Consider the following 20401-nt stretch of genomic DNA (forward strand, 5'->3'; position numbering starts at 1 on the left):
GAGTGTATATTTGGCAGCAGTGTACAAAGCTGAGCATTGTGGAATGCATATATTGTTAACCACAGTGTACATAGTTAGGTGATTTGGAGTATATATTGTACAACACAGTGGTTAGAGGAGTGTCATGTGGGGTATATATTCTACAGCACAGTGGACAGACGAGAGCAATGTGAAGTATATATTATAAAGCATTGTGTAATTAGTGGAGGGCATTGAAGTTTATATATATTGCACAGTATTGCCTTAAAATAGAGGGGTGCAGAGTACAACTACAAAGAACTGTATACCTATGTACATATGCTCCTATCTCTATGCTATATTCATTCAACAGAAAAGTACACTGCAGACTGCATCCAGCAATAAAGGAAACAAAAATGTAAAGATGGGGCAAAAGGTAACAGGTTATCTGAAAGCATTCCACATGCTTTTATAGGGTACATTGCAAGCACAGTAATTTCTTCTTACTATAATGGAGCAAGGCTATCCCTGCATTAATATTGTTGGATGTGGTAGTAGCCCATTAAAATACTGGGAAGGTCTTTAAAGCCCAATCTATTCCTCTATCATGTGATGTCAGCAGATCTGATGTATATTGATGTATGTGATTACATATGATAGTATAATATTGAACTGTATTAACGAAACACTATTATATAAATGTAGACTATATAATCCTAATGAGCAAGTTGGTGTTGCTATGATGATGAATATCTGTGGAAGGTCATTTTTTACAATTTTGCAATGGCGGTACAGTGTTAGTTGTTAAACTGTGGAACAATAGTGTAAAGCAAGTGCTGGACTGCATTGTAGAATATTTCAGTTTAAAAAAGGAGATATGGCATGTAGTGTATTAGCCAGTGCTACACTGGCTTTCAGCAAAGAGGATAAAAAAGCTTTTGTCCTGATGTTTCTGTTCTCCAAAGTTAATAAATCTGTTGATAAAGCTGCGTACACACCTGCAATTTTTCTCGTTGGAAAGGATCTTTCACGATCCTTTCCAACGAGAAAAGACTGCANCTTTTTTACGAACGATTTTTTGCCCAATCGATCGTTCGTCGTTCGATTGGAACGATAAAAATTGGAAGTGTGTACGCACCTTTAGTTGTTAAACTGTGGAACAATAATGTAAAGCAAGTGCTGGTCTGGCATTGTGGAATATTTCAGTTTAAAAAAGGTGATATGGCATGTAGTGTAGTAGCCAGAGTTATACTGGCTTTCAGCAAAGAGGATAAAAAAGCTTTTGTCCTGATGTTTCTGTTCTCCAAAGTTAATAAATCTGTTGATAACACTGAAAGTTGGAATCCAGTCCACTTAGACACAATAAAATGTTGGTGGATTTCCCTTCCATTAATGATAGATCTTATGGTTGTTTATCTTGGGGTATGTAATGTGGAAAATAGTTATCTTATGCATTCATATTCATTAGTCCTCTAGGAGCCAAACTTTTTTCTTTACTCCAGCCTCTGAAGATGACTAAGCCTTTGTATAGTTTAGCCTACTTGGCTTCTTCCACACTAAGCTCATCAAACCATGTCTCCATGGACCTGTAGAGATTCATGGTGAACCAGAAAAAGTCCCTCCACAAACTATTGCCACAATTCAAGTCACAACGTTCAAATGTTGGAACGTTAATAGTACCCTTCACTGAAGAAACCAGAACCCATTATTTGCGTGTCCACATACTATTAGTGGTTTGGTAGTTCAGTAGTTTGATTTTTCACCCAAGAAAGACAGACATGTATGATGAGCCACAGACTTACTCCGGCCAAAAAGAGTCTTATAAGCTATAACATGTTTTGGTGTTACAAAGGAAATAGGGATTTTAAAATTGTCCATGTAATTAATACCCCAAATGTTTACCAAACTGATTCAACTGGAATCTATTGTCTATTGATATAGATTCTATACTGGAATCTATAATCTATTGAAACTGTGTCCCAACATCATGAGAGTTTAATGTTTTATTATGAACATATAAAAACTGCATGTATAGATCTAGTCAGTATGTCCTGCTATGTACACACAATGAGGAAACCATTGTATGCATGTATACAGAGTGATGAAATACTAAATCATTCAGCTGTGTATAGGTCACAATAAACCACAATGTTACCTGAGTGTACCTATACACAAAACAATTTTTCTCTAGTTTGTGATAGACTGGAGAAGGACTAGAACTGTTGAGTTTTACTGCAGTATGAAGCTTCCTTAGGGAGAATTTTTTCATTTCTTTTCTGGAGTTCTGAAGACCTAAAGTGAGAGGGAACAACAGCCATTGAGATTGTGCAGAATGCAGAAACCTCTTTGTCATTTAATTTTGTTGGTTTTCCTGGTGTATTAAAGTTTTCCAAGACTGGAGAGAATACACTTTCCTCTGTGAACCTGGGTGATACAGAAATTCTGGAATGGATTTCTTCAAAGTAATTTGCTAGCAAATGTTTTGAATCCTGGTCCGGATCCATTTAAAGTTTGCCGAATTGCTTAGCTTCACTGATGAAAGTTTATCTTCTCTAGTCTTGGAGAGCTTTAATAAACAGGGCCCTTTGTGTTCATGGAAAAGGTTGGGTAGGTATAGATAACTTTAAACTTGTGTCTACTTTAGGAACTCCAAAGTACAAATCCAACAAATGGTTGGAGTTGTAAATTTGCAGAATAGAAAAGGTTAGAACTGTTGGCAGGTTTTTATTGCTGTGTCCGTGTTGTGGATAGTCACCCTATTTCTTTTGGGGACCATTACCAATTGGAGACAAAGGGCCAGATTCCAGGTTTGCTCGATCAATCAAGTTCACCCCGATAGTCTATCTTCTTCAGCCTTGGAGAGCATTAATTTACAGGTAATTGTAATTAAAACAAGAGCTTTAATTTACAGGAGAGTTGTAATTAAAACAAGAACATAGGGGATATCTTCTAAAGGGGAATTATTTGGGAATATTTTCACCTACTTTCTGTTCCTTGAGAACATGAAACACATGGTAATCTTCCTAATATGACATAGAGAGCAACAGGAAGGAAAAAAAAATCAGGTTTTACTCTTAACTCAAATTAAAATGCAAAAGAACAAAAAAAAACTATTAATAGTAATATTAGTAATTTAAGAAAATGTTTTATGTGAAAATATATACAGCTTCTCATGCTGGCCATTTTTTCCAAGACCACTCTACTTCTTACTATCCGTACATGACTCCAGCCAGAACCAAGACCCATTTTGGCCCTTGTCCAGTGCTAAGTACAGTGCATGCAAAGTGATTCAGATCTTTTATTCCTCTGTAAAATACCAGAAGACATACATGAGCTAGCCAATACCTATAACTGCCTGAAGTGCTCGGTGTTCCAAGATGAGTTGGTGATAGGTGTCACCCAAAAGTTGGCTGACAGACTGACAATCAAACCAGTTCTTCAATGATTATTTGTGGTCAGCTTACCAAATAAAGAAATGTGAAAAAAGAAGACAGGACTGGTTTGTGTCTACTCCTTGAAACCTTATAGCCAGGTATTTTTGAACCAAGAAAAAGACATGATAACCAACTGATGTTTGTACAGTGAGTCTTCAGTGGGCATTACCTGAAAGAAGAGGTGGCCATTGACAAGAACCCAAACTGCATAAAATATTATATATATATTTATATTTATTTATTCATACGTAGATTTGAACCCTGGCTGTATTGCAACCTTCTTGCTAAAACAGTATATGTGAGAAAATTGCCATTTTTTTCAAACAATGGTTTCACTTCCTTTTTTATACTACTGTAAGCTGTACAGCTGGGGTCACATACAGGTCAAGAATGTTATAAAAAACATTTTCATTTTGTAAAGCACCCCCTACTAAATTCACTGCTGTGTGTTAGGAGAAATACTAAAAATGTGCATGGATTCCGTCCCTCGAGGACTGGATTTGGACAGCCCTGTCCTATTGCATCACAGTGTCTCTGGAATGTTGTCTCTTTCAAGCACTTTGTATCTACATGCATTAGCTGCACATTGTTACATTCTCCAATACTTCATAAAGATCTATGTGGGACCAGAGGCTATGAGCAATGTAAGCGAAGGATGTATGTATTCTGTAACGCTCTTCAGAAAATAATAAAGAATAACCTTAAGAATTTATAGGATGCTACTGCTGACAACAACTTTGGAGAAAGCTCCTTATCCAGCAGACATAGCAATCCAGTGGCTCCAAAACTTTCTGAAACCTTGATCTGGAACACACACCCAGATCAGGAATGTTGACTTCAGTCTAATCTGCAAGCTTGGTTCATTTTAGAAAATACCAAAGCCAGACAAGGACTACCATATGCGTAGGAGGTTAGCAATGACAGATTTTGTATTTGCCTTACAAAAGGTTTTCTTTAGAATATTTTAAAGTGTAACCAGACATGACAAGCAGGTCTAGATCTACCTACATGTATGAGTGCTTTGGTTTGTATAGGATCGGTGTGAACAGCAAGGTTCTACATTGCATTTTTAGATCTTTTGCCAGCTTTAAGCTTCTTTATTGAAGTCTTTAAAGCAAAGTTCAGCTCCAGTCTGAGAAGCTCAGTGTAACAGTTCCTAATAGGAATTCTGATTCTCACCTTAAATAAATGCTTTCAGGGTTTAGTAAGCTTCAGGACTACATGAAGCTTGTTGAAACCCCATTAAAGACCAATAGAAAGTTGTTTAAAGTTAGAGTCCACATTCCCATTAAAATCTATATTTAAGATTCCAATACTGGAACTAAAATTTGCTTTGAAGACTTCAACAAAGCATTCCATAGAATGAGTTCAGCAGCGGTAGCTTACATCATTTCTCTGAGGTAGGAACAGTATAGGGGCCAATGGGTGGGCTGTATGCTTCTCATGTGGTGACCGTTTAACGTGGGACTAAAGTTAAACAACAGTAAATTGTGAGCAGGCAGTTAGATTATTCCAGTAAAATCAGACAATAAAATATATTTAGCTGCCTGTTCAAAACCTTTTCTTCACTGTAAACTGAGCTGTGCAAGTTTGGCTTGGTGTACAATTCTGGTGCACCTGGCTGCCGGGAATGAAGGAACTCATGTGCACATGTGCAAACATTGGGACCTGGAAGAGGACTGGTTGAGGGTGGTGATGCCCATGATAAAACTAGTGATTAATGAGGTAGGTTTGCTTTATTGCAGAAGGACCACTACCCGATTGTAAGTTTTTACTAATATTATTTTTTACCACTTTAAAAGGTTAGAAGAGACCCCACATTTTATTAGTCATAGTGACAACACAAAGTGATTTTGTAACACCATTAAATTATTCTTCCCCAAAAACAATAAAAACAAGCGTATTACTATTTATTTCTTTATTCAAATCCTTACCAGGAAATGAATGTTACATTGTTAAAAAAATAATAAAAGAATCACACTGCATTATATACAAGGCTTGTGACATCACAGAAAAACAAAAACTCCATCCAAACACAAATAAACGTTTTCTGTAAACTTCAGAATTCCGAAATGAAGGAAACCAGATTTTGAATGGGTGGAGCTCAATTACTTCATTTACCATTTTTTATTTTTTTATATAAAAATTATAATAATATAGAAATGCATAACATTACAGTTTTGGGCTTTAAATTGAGACGGAAACTCTCCCCCTCCCCAACCCCCAAATCATATCCTGCTAATGGTTTATTTGACTAAACAGAAGAAAAGTACAAAAAAACACAATACTGTCATTTGAATTAGCGTCTGACCTGGCTGTTTAAAGTCACTATGCACAGGACATTTTCCCATGCATAGACCATGCAGAAGTAATCACAATTTTAAATAAAATTTCATTTCTGTACATTTCACCCCAAAGTTACAATTTAAAGGTACAATAATATGCACTCATGCAAAAAAAAGGGTAAAAAAACTTCAAAATATATATATATACATGTATTCACAGACTTTATATAACCCCCAAAGAAGATTTTCTTTAAAACAATACAAAAAATTTATCTGACTTTTATGGAAAACATTATGTACAGCAATCTTTAAAAAAAACATCTGAACATACCAATGCATTAAATGACTGACACGTTATATTTACAGTTTCAGTCACACGTCTGTACATCTTTTCAAGACAGGCAATTGCCTAAGACATATTGTTTTGTTTGTACATGTTCAAAAAAATACATTTTATTTCGCAAATGTTCAACTCAATTGAATATTTTTTTTCCTCATAGCTTAAAAAAAAAAATATTGTTTTCTGAATGGAAAAATACAATAATGATGACAGGCTTATGATTAGGTACAGCAGCAGGTCTTTTCAAAGCAGTTATTTAAAAAATGAATTGTGGAAGAATTATTGTGCCATATAGCAGAAAAAAGAACAAACTTTGAGCTTATAGAATTGCAGGAGGCCTAATGTGTCAAAAGCAATTTTGTCTGTAGCAGCCAAGCAGAATCTGACTCTTATTCTTAGGAGCAACTCTGTGAATGAAAGGAAAAAGCTGATTGGCTTCCACAGGAAACAAAACAAAAAAAAAAACATTTATTTTTATAAAGGGGAAACAAAAACATGTAATGACCAATAAGTGTATTTATAGTTTTTATCAAGAATGTGCAGTTTAAAGAGACACAGTCACTGCCCATCCTTTGTCGCCTTCCCAATGCAGGAGTCTACCATGGGTAAGCCCTGGCATCATAACTATCTCGGGTAGATGCCCGAGAACTATCTCGGGTAGATGCCCGAGCACTTCTCTCCCACTATGTGACTGTATTTGGGCTTGGCAAGTGGCTGCCTAACCTCAAACACTGCCACATAGGGAAAGGACATATGCCCAATATCTAGCGTCCTCACTTCATTACAGATTTAGGGCTATAACGGAGCATATCAGTGGTGAAGAAGTGCAGATCGCCTGGTATATCTTTCTGCAGCATGGAGCGAATAGGCTCTCCATTGCATCACAAGGTGACAGTATATCTTTTATAAGACCACACTGCTGTACAGACAGCAATATAGTAAGTTTGCAAAAATATCAACATAGCAATGAATGAACCTAACTGCATCCTATGGAAGTTATTGGTTTTTTTTTTTGCATTTTTTTTTTTTTGCTTTTATTTTACCTCTTTCACTCAAAATGCTTTTATTTACACAAAATATAAATATTTTAGGCACAAAACAAGTTAGAACATAGAGCATTTTATATTCAGTGTTTTTCTATTCGTAAACCTTCTCTCTAGCTGCCTATTATTCGATAGAAGATTTTCAGTGTATCGTATAAAATTGTTTTTTCCCCCTAAAACTTTCATACCAAATTGTTAATCTCCATATATACAGTATTAGACAAAGAGTGCACTAGAAATACATATCTTTTGGAGGCTTATCTTTTATGATGGGTGGACAGAATTTTGGGACATTATCATTTCTTGAACTCCTTTCCAGTCAATGCTTGTGATTTTGGATAGAGCAATAAAGGGTTAGACCTCCCACTGGGTTGTACTGTCACCCGTGTCACTTTTGTTTTAGGAATCAATAGAAGAGTTGGATCCTTAACAATGTTTTTATTGCTGTCTGTGCCTTCCTACCCTGATAACAGTAACCCTCATTTTCAGCAAAAAATCATTCCTACAGAGTCAAAGGCAGAAATTTAAACCTGAAGGAAATGGTAATTCTTCTGCCCTCTACGCAAACCAAACCTTGAGTTTCATGGTAAGTGATATGGGCATCACTTAATGGGTGACTATTGGAGCATGAAGAAGTAGGGAAACCAATAAAGTCTGATCACAAATGATAGCAGATTATGGAGAAATAGGAAAAACACCCTACCATGCAAACAACACATGCAGAAAATAGCATGCAGAGTGCCCTGGGTTTTAGTGATTTAGTGAAGAAAGGAGTGAATATATTTGCCCAAACTTTAGGGACACGAGAAGAGATTATTAGCAGCTACAGAATCGTCTGGGGATTTGTAACTGATAAAAATATTCCAAGGATTTCTAATGTGTCTTAAGGACTAGCAACGGCATTGGGTATCATGGGTGGACAACTGAAGCTTATGATTGCATAGCCAGGTCCAAATGCTGCAAAACAGGCAATCATGAAGGCTAGAGTCACACCTTAGCATTTCTGCATTAATATCAATATAAATACTTTATAAACAACCTTGCAATGTGCAATAAAGTGCACAGCCTCGGTCATTGCCACGCACTTTTATAGAGTTCAATAGAAAATGCACCAGACAAAAAATTTTCACCAAAATGCAAAGTTGTAACTGAGCTACAAATCACTGACATTGCTGTGATAGTGACCATTCTTTGACTCTATTTATTCTAATGCCTAAAATGTCAGCTGTCTAGTTCAATATAAAGCTTCAAAAACATAACATATCTCCCTTTCTTTTCTGGATTTGTCATTTCATGTACATAGGTTGTAATGGTTATCTCTTTAACAAAGGTCAAATGACTAAAACGGCTCTGGACAATGGATTTCCTATTGCGAGTAAAAAAAAAGAAGTATCAACACAAACTGCAAATTTGTACAGAAACTGACACTCCTTATTTCATCTACTATTAGGTTACACCACAGTGACCTTGTGGTAACTAGCCATGGCTCACTGTGCTGGCTGCATTGATTTTACATCAAAAAGCAGCTGCCAGGAACATAAAACTATCCAAAACTAAACTATAATTATTTCAGTAAGAATTACATACTGGAGGGGTGAGGGGGTGTCATTTGACTTTCAGTCACTTGTGTGCTTAAAAATAAAAAGTATTATCTGAGTCAGCTGCTTGCGTTAACTATAGTAATAAAAGTTCATGTATACAGTATAAGGGGAAAATTTAAATTTGGCAATAAATAAACCACAAGAATGGCCACTCATCTGTATCTCAGTTGTGCTGTTTGGCAGAAAAGCTGCTCTGACCTGCTGTAACCCAATAAAGACTTTTTAGCATGCTCAGGGCAAGGATAGCTTAGTGCTACCACTTGTCTTCCCTACATGCACACTTGGGGTCTATTCACATTTCTGTGCTTAAAATATTGTGCGTTTTCCAGGGAAAGTGCTTCCTGTATTATGTATGAAGCTGCAGGCATGAATACACATGCAACTGTACAAACTTGCCACAAAGAAGTTGAGAATTGTACCACTAAAAGCCATGGTACAGCAGTCTCCATGTGCTTTTTATGCATTTTAAGGTGCCATAAGCATGCCTACAGTGCAGAATTAAGTGGCTGGATTCACACCTATTGGCCTTACAATAATGTGCAATCTAATCCACATTTAAGGATACATTACTATGGTGCAGGATAATGTACCATAAGTGCATTCTGGTGCATTGCCATCCATTCTTTACAGCTTCAAAGTGAATGGGCTGCCTCATCACAAAGCACATTAATGCTATAAAAGGTAATTATGGGCCACACCGCGACTAGTCTAAGGGCCTGTTCACACATGTGCATTACCGCAAAAAGAGGCATTGTGGTGATGTGGTACCATCGATTTTTTGCCTAATTTTAAAAGAAAATGTCTGTCTAACCTGTGCACTTTTCATAAAATGCCCCTTTATGAAGCCTAAGATTATAGGTGCTCTGCCATTCCCTGTCTAGGAATGGGGCAGCATTGGCTATCCAACAGAAATGCCCAAGAGCAAGAAGGTTCCACCTCACTAAATCACACTTCCCAGGGAAAACCTAACATTTTTTAAAAATTACAGCAAGTAGACTTCCCCGTCCCATCTGCCTAAAATTGAGTTGCATCCTTTGGGGTCAGAAAATTGGATCATTTTAAATTGGACAGTTTGGGCACATGAAATATTGGTTGAGAATCCTTAGTTTGTATTTTAATATTCAACTAACCAGCCCTTTAAAACATTTACTACTCATTCATCTGTCTCACGGAAATGAGACCAAACTGTAAGACGTCTTTCAACTCACAGCAAGACACAGATTTTTGTTTTGTACAATACGTGTGTGGGTCCTTAAAATTCATCATTCTCTTGTCTGTGCCTAAGTGGTCTTTCAAGTTTCCAAGGCATAATGAATCAAAAAATGTAAACAGAATATTTTATGGGTAATATTTTATAGAGAAGATAATGTAAACAACAGGAGGGCTAAAGCACAGGGCTGATTTTCTGTGGTTTCAATTTTGCATCAGAGCATCAAGTGTGAAGATAAAGTAAAGCTTACATGAAAAAAACATTTCTCTATTTAAAAACGGTCTCCTCCTCGGTCTTTCCCAAGGCATATTTGCCTTATGCCAATTCTTTATAGAAACCTGTATGCATAGCAAAGCAGGAAGTTTTTTTTTTTTTTTTTTTTTGGCTGGTTCTACAGTAGCTTGTACTCAATTCCTTTTTGCTGTTCACCCACAAAAGCTAGGAGAGGAAGCTCTGTGCATGCTCCAGGTTGCAAAGACCCATTTTCATAATTTGGGAGAAAAGCCAGTAAGACACTTTCATACCTGATAAGTCATTTACCTTCCCTGGGTGAACAGGTCCATGAGAAAGCAAAGAGAAGCAAAGTACAGGCAACTGCTGATGCTGGACAATAAAACAAATCTGTAATTTGGCTTTGAAATACCTCAATACCGTTTGATGGAAATAATTGATTGTGATAATTTCCAGCGACCATAGAACAAACAATCTCTTCTCTCTGCTTTATGAGAGAAGAGATGGGGAAGGACAAGCAAAAGGGCGTCCCACTGTTTTCTAATTAGAAGACAACAGAGGTTGGTTGGCCTCTATACCGTTATTAAATTTGCACTCAAGATGATCGTGAATTTTCATCTAGAATGCATACTAGGCTTTTAAGAAACTGAAGAAAATGCAATAGGTTGCCAAAAGAATACATCCTATTCCTTCAAGTTCTTCCTTGGACACAAGGAGGTTAATGTGAGCTTTACATTTCTTCAGATCTTAAAACAAAACCATAACATAAAATGGCTTAGACAACTCCCTTTAAGTGTCATTAGCCCCAACATTGCTGACATTATCTTCAAAATAAAATGTAAAATTCAGATCTGCAGCTGCTAAATTACACAAGAGGCAAGGAAAAAAATCTGTACATATTGTAATAGGCTACAATCACAAGCAAAATCATTAACTTAGATGAATGAAATGAAACCATGTCTTTAAAATCATGCTTCCCTCTTGTAATCATGCATGTTGACTTTAAAAGAAAAATGTTTTAAAACAAGAAAGAAAGAAGAAAAACTGTATAATGTTTTGTTCAATTATTCAGGTTCCTTCTTTATTGTAAGCATATCGAAGGGCCCATACTTGCTTCCATTGGAATTGTGTAAAGTCTTATTTACATTGTGATGGGAAGGCTTATGAAAACCCAATGCATTAGTTCCAGGGGAGTGCAGAGATTCTCGTTTTAATGTCATCTCTGCTGCTTGTCCCAATAAGGATTCTGCCCAGCTGGCCTGATCTTGGAAATTATGACCAGCTGCAGAATGAGCCCCTTTCTGCAACATATAATACAATATGGGATTGGTTTTTGTCAGTCTTGGAGAATCTTTTCCACGGTCATTTTTTTCATGGTCTGCAATAACCCATCTGATGGGGCCTTTATCGTTAGGATTTGGGCACATATGTATTTGTCCAGGCTCAGTTCGTGGGGAGCTATTTCTGAGAATGTCTGGGGAAGAATGAGGAGGGTTTTTTACAGGAGATGGATACTGAATTGCCATTTGACCAAAACTATTTTGTTGAGAAGGCTTTCCCATAAACATATTCAGTGATGGAAGAATAAGTTCAGAATTGCCTGTTATGTGGCTTCGGTTTCCCCTCATCAATTCTTCAACTGCAACATTATTCCTATGCTGAGAGTCTCTGACACAGTTTTCTGAAAGCAAGAGCTGTTTCAGTACATTAAAACCTTTCCCTTCTCTTGGCCAGCCTAAATTTTTATTTTCACTAAAGACATTCGGAACTGTAAGATGTTTCTGGTCAGGATCCATCCTTATGCCATTTGCTTCCTCCCGAAGGAATGATGACTCACTTGAACAAGGTGTAGAACAAAACGGTTTGTTTCCAGTATCAGGAGTATTAGGTTTTGCCATTTTAACATGGCTTTCTGCAGGATCGTTCTGATGTAATTTTCTTTTTTTGGGCACTATACAAGACATCTTTGACTCTGCTCGCTTAGATTCAGGGTGTTGACTGTTTAAACCTAGTTCACAAGAGTCAAAAACGTCATTGGTCTGGCGTAATAAACGGCTCAGGAGACCATTTTTTGAAATGGAAAAATCATGTGGGGTAGGATGCAGCGATTTTATGTCCTCGGGGGAAGGTCGAGGTGCTTTCTGAAGAAATGTACCTAAAGTGCTTGGAGTACTTGCCTCTCTTGTATGATGGGCACTCAAATCATCCTCTGGCTCTGTTTTGATTTTGACAGCTACAATCTGCTCATCTGCCAAGTATTCAGTCCTTTCTGGAATTATTTCATCTTTTACAATAGGTTTCTGCACTGTTTCACTTCTGCATTTGTTAGGTGTGGCAAGAAGTAGCTGAAGTACTGTGCGTCGTTCTAAAAGGTTTTCAATTTCAGATCCGGGAAACCTAGAATCCAATGGAGTAGACGGACTGCTAAATCCCCTACCTTCGTCAAATGTATGTGATTGATTTGTAATTAGGGGACTGTTTAGCCTATCAATTAACCCTATAGCATTGGAATTAATTGCCCCCACTGTTTTTTGTGGTCTTTCTTCCTCAGTAGTAGTGCTCTGCTTTCCGCATTGAGCTAAATTTTGTAGCAGCTTGCTAGCACTAAAAGCAGCATTAGTTTGTGCATTGTCATTTGTTAGCGGGACAGAAGTTTGAATTGTTTTGCTTCTTGTAAGCTCCATCAAATGCTTTGAAGCAGGATTAATCATTTTTTCTGGCTGAACATTGCTTACATAGGGTGGGAAGTTGGGCTTAACTGGAAATGACTGAGTAAGATTTAAAGGAGAGGAAGATGCTGTAGACCTATGTAAAGAAAGTGTGTTTAACGGAGAGGAATTATGAATGTTAGGACTTTCCGAAAGATGGACAGGTGGAGTCAAGTTAAATTTTGACAATTCAGCAGTCTTTTGTTGTGGTCGTGGGTCATCCATTATTCGTGAGTTATCCATTATTGTAGGACTGTCATCTATTTTATGGCCTAAAAGCAACTGTAATAATGTTACTTTCTGATATGGTTTTAATGTTGAGTCCATGGAAGAGTCTTTGATTTCCCTACTATTATCAAGTCCATTAACTTTTGGGTCCCAGTTTTTAAGCAAAGATTCTGTTAAATTATCAATAGAGGCTGATGAGTGCAATGACTGTGGCCTATCTGCCCGATTTTTAAAGGATAAATCTATGGGAGTACAGTTAGAATGAGTACTTTCATCATCACTGCTCTCCTCTTCTGTAAAACTAGGATTGTGATCAGAGTAGTCATCTGTGGTTGTTGGTGTAGCACTTTCTTCAAAAAGAGAATATTTTTCACTGTGCATGTGACTTTTTCCAACACTCGAACCATTGTGGCTTTTGAGAAGATGCAAAAGCAAACTGTTGTTGGGTGAAGGCTTTGGATGGTTTTTATCCATGTGATTTTTATAACCACCTGATTTAAGAGGAGAATTTTGAACTCCAAGCTGATTTGAAAAAGGAGACACATTGCCTGGATTATTAAGCCCATTAGTTATTGTCCGAGTATGACCGTTCAAGCCATTTGCAACATTTGCCGACAACTGGAACCGGCCAAGATCTTTTTCAGAGGTCTCTTTTAGCCTTGCCATGGCAGCCAGTCTTTCACTGGCCAACTGACTTGCACTCTGTGCTTTTAAGGCATGTTCCCTAGAGTACTGCTGCAGGTGCGCTTCACTAGAGAGCAGTAGTGCCAACTGACTGCAGGCCACGCTTGGTTTAGGTGAGGCGGTAGGACTTGACCGTTTCTCCACCATGTTTGCAACAGCTTGAAGTCTTGCAGCACATGAAAGTGGCTCACCTGTGCCCTTAGCAGAACTCTGGACAGACAGAGGGGATTCAACATGTTTCTCTGGTAGAGGATTTTTACCCAAAACAGTCAGATTGTTCTCAACTATTTTATCCTTTGATCTGCTTTTATTTAGCAGTGACTTTAGATGACTGGAAGCCAAACCATAACACTGCTCATCTTTTTCTTCATTAACCACATCTTGGTTGATAGGAAATCCTTGGTCTTTTAAACTCTGTTTTATCTGTTGAGTCAGAGCAACACTTTGCAGCCTGGAACTAAATGACTGAAGTAAAGAGGCAAGCAATGTGCTATCCTGCTTCCCTTTGGGGACATTCTCTCCCACTCCAGGTAACAGAGGTTCGTCCTTCCCATTCGCACTGACAGGATCAGATAATCGTCTTCTCTTTGCAGCATTCCAGTCTTCTGAAGACTGCAAGAGTCTGGCCTTTTTGAGATGCAGCACGCCAGACCCTTGACCATCACTGTGAACCGATGCATTATTTTTGCAGTTATTAAAAACACTGCCAGAAATGTTAAAGTTATCTTCAACTTTTACACGGCCAACAGAAAGTTTGTCAACCACCGTCCCAGAACCTCCGGCTGCTTGATGCATTAGTAATCCTTCTAGGTAAGTTAAAACAATAGAATCCTGCTGTTTTTCAGAGCTAAGCTCTTCTCCATGAGTCATGTTCAACAAACGTATGCGGAGAAGCTCTGTCTTTATCTACTTCAGATGAAATAAAAGAGCTGGAGTAAATTTTGGAAAGTAGACGTCTTTGCTATTTTAAAGTCATGGCATTCGATAAGGAATTCCAAACAGCTGTCCTCTGAAAAGCAAATGCCAAGAAATCGAATGTCCCATCAATATGAAATTACTGTTGATACAGCATGTTGAAATGCGTCCCAATTTTGGAATATTTCTCAGATTATCCACAGAAAGTGCACTTTCATGTCTCTTCATAAATTTACCTGCAAAACAAAGACAAAAAAATTTTAGGATTTATTGTACAAGCAACCAGATTTATTGTACAAAGATAAAAGCATTATATCCTTAAATTTAATTTAATTATTAATTTAATTTTAGATAATGATGAAACTATTTGATATCAGATCTTCTTACAAAGAAATGCTGTTTGTTAAATAAAAGGTGTTATAATAAATAAACTTCCACTATCAGGGCGACAAAAATTAGTCTTTTTACTATTTTTGTGTGCGTTTTTAACTAGCTGAATAAAAGCTTGAGACTCATGACAGAAACTCAAACACAGGAAAGTCAACTTGAACCACCTTAAAATAGATTTAATACAGGGTAAGTCCACAATAGCAATGTCAAGGTCATAGAGTAGCATGCAAGATTACAGACAGGACTGATGTAACAGCTGGCATTTGATCTATGCTCATGGGATTTAGACTACACTTACCATACATGTCTAATTTACAAATACTGTACATTGTATCACAAACGTTTAGCATGCTTGGAAACAAACAAGTATTTGGCCCTGAGTGACATGCAGTGGGAAAACCTGTAGATAGCCTTACAGACACCAAGAACAGCAGGACATATACTTTATACTAAGATGGCAGGTAAACAATTGCTGTCTTTACTTGCAATGTTTAAGCCTCGTGTAATATAATATAGAAACCTGTATTACAAACATTTCAGCTAATTTGACACTGCTATGATGCAAATAGAATATATTTGGATACAAAGCTCTTCAGGGCAGGGTCCTCTCTTCCTGTGTCACTGTAAGAATTAGTCTGTCATTTGCAACCTCTATTTAATGTACAGCGCTGCATAATTTGTTGCCGACCAATCCTTATTTTAAAATTTACAAAACAAGAATCTGAGATTATTAGGAGAAACCTGTGATAAGAAGATATAAAGTGGCTTCTATTGTGAGGTACTTTTCCTTAAAATATTAGGTCCCTGGCTGTCATGCTGGTCCAGTGGTTCATGTCATGTCTCATGACATGAACATGGTTCATGAAAAATAAGGAGTTCTTACTTCATTCCGACTATCCTGTCTGCATACTTGTTGCTGATCCATGTCTCGCGAAGTGTTAAAGCTGTAGACAGCCAAGTAACAGCAATGGCAGGCCATGTATTTGTCTATTTCCATTGGGTCTGCATTACTAATAGTCACTGTGGAACTTTCCTTTAAAGAGACAATGTCACCTTGGCCAAAACTGGCAAAGTGACCGTGTCTATGAAATGCTCCCCACCCTCGTTTCCCATTACTCACATTTTTAGCAATTCTTCTAGCTCAGCCTTCATAAATACCCAGTGGTTTCAGGTATGAGGAGCATGCGACCTCCTCTCATTTAAATAGTCCTTCAGTCTTAAGGACAATCACTGAGCACAAGTATAATAGGGACATGCTGGAAAGGGTACTGATTTAACATTGGGCCTTGACATTTATAGAAATGGGGTTGTTTGATTTCAACTGCTGTGCAGGAAGAAGTAACAGAACTATAAATTGGTAATAGCAAGACTTTTTTACAGACACAAAAGGGAATAGAACATGTTCCTTTTTATTAGGAATAAGCTTTTTCTCCTTTAAATTAGTATCTTGGCTTACTGGACATTCATCTATTGACTGACAGCAGAATTAACTTAGTGGTTGCTCTCCGTGTACAGTAATTGATATTTCACTTAAGATTCCTGGAAGAAACAGCTCAGCTTTTCTTGCTAATCTTCAATCCCTGAATTGTTCCTGTAATGATTTAGGCAGCACTGCATTTGTAGCCAACAAGCGTTAAACTTTTCCACCAATTTCACATTCACTCAGTCTTTATACTTGCATGAAACGGAAGCTAAATGTGAATCATAATAACTATAATAGCAATACAGAAACTATTGGAGACTGTAAGGTGTTACTTGTGACACCAAAGTGAACTTCTAGTTCACACCAACAAAACAAAACCCTTAAATATTGAGAAACACTACTACAAATAGTTGGTTACAAAATATAATTTAATTCTAATCTAAATAAAAATATAAAAAACAAAATTATCTCATAACTTTATACAAAAGGCGCTTAACAAACCTTAAATTGATGCTCATTCTGCTAATATTTTTCTAAATTTTTTCTCCTAGCTCATGAACATGCAAACAATATTGTTAAATAAAACATTTCCATGTTCATTGCATCAATACTGATATTATCCTTTTGTTTGTGTGTTTCTCTGTGTAATGTTGGGTAGGGCTGGCAGGGCCATGTACACAGCTTCTAAAAAAAGTGACAGCACCCTGTCTCATGCATGTTGCCCTATGTAATGCCTATATGTGATATTTACTGGACAAACAGTCCAGCAAATTCTAAACACAAAAAGAGCCTGCACATTTGTAAAACACTAAAGGTAAGACTGGCATTAACATCAATTGAAACAGCCTCCATATATCAGGCCTTGCCTTGCCGTACATACCCCAGGTGCCAAGAATACTGCAGTGCTGTGTCTGGTTCCAACCCTTCCTATTTTCTAAGCCTCACTATAGGTCCACCACAGTGACTGGAAAACTTTCTGGGTATAAGTGCCCAAAGGAAAGTTTGGGGTAAGGAAGGGGTACACTTCTTAGGCCGCGCATCCAGTGAGCAATGAAGAGTATTTTAAAGCACACCTGGGACACTGGGGTGCTTATTCTCTCGAAGAACCTGATATGCAGACACCAGGAGATGTCTGACACACCTTAACCTAAATTAGGTATTTTAGGCTTTACAGACTTTAGTAGTTGCATGTTTGCTCCAGATCAGCGAATTACTGAGCTAGTTATTTCAGGATGAGAATTGTAACCAAACACTTTAGTGTATATGTATACATATATTGTTTCTTGAAACAACTATCATTTCACTTTAAATATCAATAAGCACATCGCTTGCTCTATCTTTGAACTACCATTTGCATAATCTTGACATGTTGTCTTAATGCAGAACAAAGCATACATTTATTTCTGCTCCATGTGACCTCATGCTAAACCCCCAGGCTGTCAGCTCATTTGGCACAAAGACATTCAGTGCAATGCTGTACCTACTTGCGGCCGCGAAATGACCCGATAAATGAACTCTGAGCTATAAACAATGCTCTCACTGTACTGCCCATGTCACTAAATCAACAACTTATTTTGTCTTTTGTGATCTGTACAAAGTTCCCTTTATCTACTAATGGTCAATGGCTAATATAGTAACATTATCCTTACTGGATATTTTAAGTTATTGTAAATGCAAGGTTTGGGTCTTTCCAGAAAGCTTTCATGTTTAATAGCTTCAGTTAACCAATACAGGATGGTCTCATTTAAACTCCAAACTTTCTCCATTTATCAACAACTAACATGGTACAACATTCTATTACTGCTATAACAATATTTTCAATATCAGATGAGTTGTATAAACATTATACCAACACGCACTGAAGACATTATAACATAGAAGAAGAATGTGAATAGGAATGTGTAGGAAACAGACAAGAGGACAGAGACATGGCCTTAAAGAAATCAGTGCTGGGAATTCTCCACAAGATATAAAAAAGCCAGGGGTGATTCAGTTTACCAACATACATTTAAAATATATGCTTTGTATGGACTGGGCACTTTAAAGTCCAAACAAATGTGTGTTTAAATCAGCTAAAAACATTCAGTTGACATTCGCAAGCAAGATCATCATTCGAATCAGCATTATCATGTCCCATATTATAAAAGACACCTAGGAGACAGGCCACTACACATACATTTTCAAGATGTAAGTTTAGTCTAAAACTGGTTTATTATCTAACACTGACCTCAACAAACATGTAAAATGAAAGGTAAACGTTTGAGGCTTCACAGGACACACGCCTTTTCCAGTATGGTGGCTTTTAATATAAAGAAGGCCAATTGGTCTCCATAATTCTATCCTTACTATCTAAATAATAGGTTGGCTTAATAATACCTCACACCACCCCAACACATGAGTAGGCTGTAATATGGGACCCTCACTCCATTTCCCCCTTAGCAGATCTGGGTGAATGGCCAGCAAAGGTCACATTAAGACAGTCATTGATTTTGTGTAAACCCTGCCAAGAAATACGTGGACCTTACAGAGAGCTTCTTCATAAAAAAATATATCTTAAAATACTTAAACCCCCATAGCTAGTATCTTATATCCACCTGTCCATGCTCTTGTGAGATCCATTATTTGGTCTACACCAGGGAGAAATTGCTTTGTATTTTCTGAAGAGGACTTTTCTGGTTAGGATGCATTTGATAAGGGTTCTCTGTAGATGGGAGGAAGAACCAAGAGAGCCACTGGAAGGTTCCAGTAAATTGTAGAACCTAATGTTGACAGGTGGCTATAATGGGAAGGGGGGTAGGGGTACCAGGAAAATGAAGATAACTCAGGATAATTATATAAAGACACAGCTATCTCTTTTTAGCTATTGTCTCATACTTTGCGCTTTATTGTACAGCACAGTGGCTGTACTTTGCTGCTTCTTTTATCTCCATGCCAGTCTGCAGATTGAGTCAGACCCATAATAATTCACTGAATACAATGCAATCTATGGGTGGCATGCTGTGTAATTGATTTTATGGCAGTTTGGACACTGGCTGTGCTGCTTTCCATTGAGACGGCCACCACAAAGTGTCTTCATATCTTTACATGAAATACAATCTTTAAAATCTGAAGCAGCAAGCAAGGAAAGTCACATCAAAAATAATTATTTCGTAATAACTAAAAACACTCTGTAAAAATACACCATAGCTTCAATTTTACAAACTATGACTGCAAAGTGGGGCTTTAACTCTGCCAATATATTCCTTGCAAAATCAAAATGATGTATACATAAAATAATATACACACATGCACACAGAATGTATGAGTGAGGGGAAATACATGCTCTAAATCATTAAAAAGGAATCAGCAAGCAGAAAATTAGTGAACAATCTGTCGTGACTGTGGAAAGAGACCTCAGAGGACCTTTCCCAATGTTACCTTCTCCTGACACGTTATACGTTAAGCCTCCATCCAGATTTAAAACTTGTGTAAGTCTGCCACCTGCCCAGTAATGTGAATGGCTTGGCGCGTTGTGAGAAAGTACATGTAAAGCTTGGGGCTTCTGAACAGTAATATCAACAATGTATTGCTCATCTGGCTGCAGAAACAGGTCCAGGAAAGGCCATCTTCATCCACAGATAAGAAGACATACAGTAAGTAGTGGGCGATGTATGATGTTGTAACCAAAATCACCCAATTACCATTCATTTGACTACAGGAAACTACCAACTGTTACCATGCTTTGGAAACCATTTGCTGTTCTGAGGGCATTTTTACTGAATATTATATATATTATTAAATAATATATATATATATGTGCTATAGTAAAAGTACTATAAACAAAACACATACTTCAAATGTAGTGGATGCACACAGGGTAAAAGTAACAATATAAAATGGGGCATAATTATAAGATTTTAGTAATTCAAGTGTTCTCTTTCTGCTTTAGTGCATCCAAAGCCAATGTTTTTT

General features: G+C 37.3%; 1 protein-coding gene across 1 annotated transcript in view; it reads right to left on the minus strand.

Moving 5' to 3' along the window:
• Positions 1-5295: 5295 nt before the first annotated feature.
• NRIP1 (nuclear receptor interacting protein 1) overlaps positions 5296-20401 on the minus strand; it is a 62429-nt gene continuing 47323 nt past the window's right edge. The window contains exon 2 of the mRNA XM_072432054.1: positions 5296-14873. Coding sequence (XP_072288155.1) covers positions 11167-14592 — 3426 coding nt within the window. The 5' untranslated portion in view covers positions 14593-14873 and the 3' untranslated portion in view covers positions 5296-11166. The remainder of the gene's footprint in view (positions 14874-20401) is intronic.

Source organism: Pyxicephalus adspersus, chromosome 1 (assembly GCF_032062135.1).
Source record: "Pyxicephalus adspersus chromosome 1, UCB_Pads_2.0, whole genome shotgun sequence".
Classification (NCBI taxonomy): domain Eukaryota; kingdom Metazoa; phylum Chordata; class Amphibia; order Anura; family Pyxicephalidae; genus Pyxicephalus; species Pyxicephalus adspersus.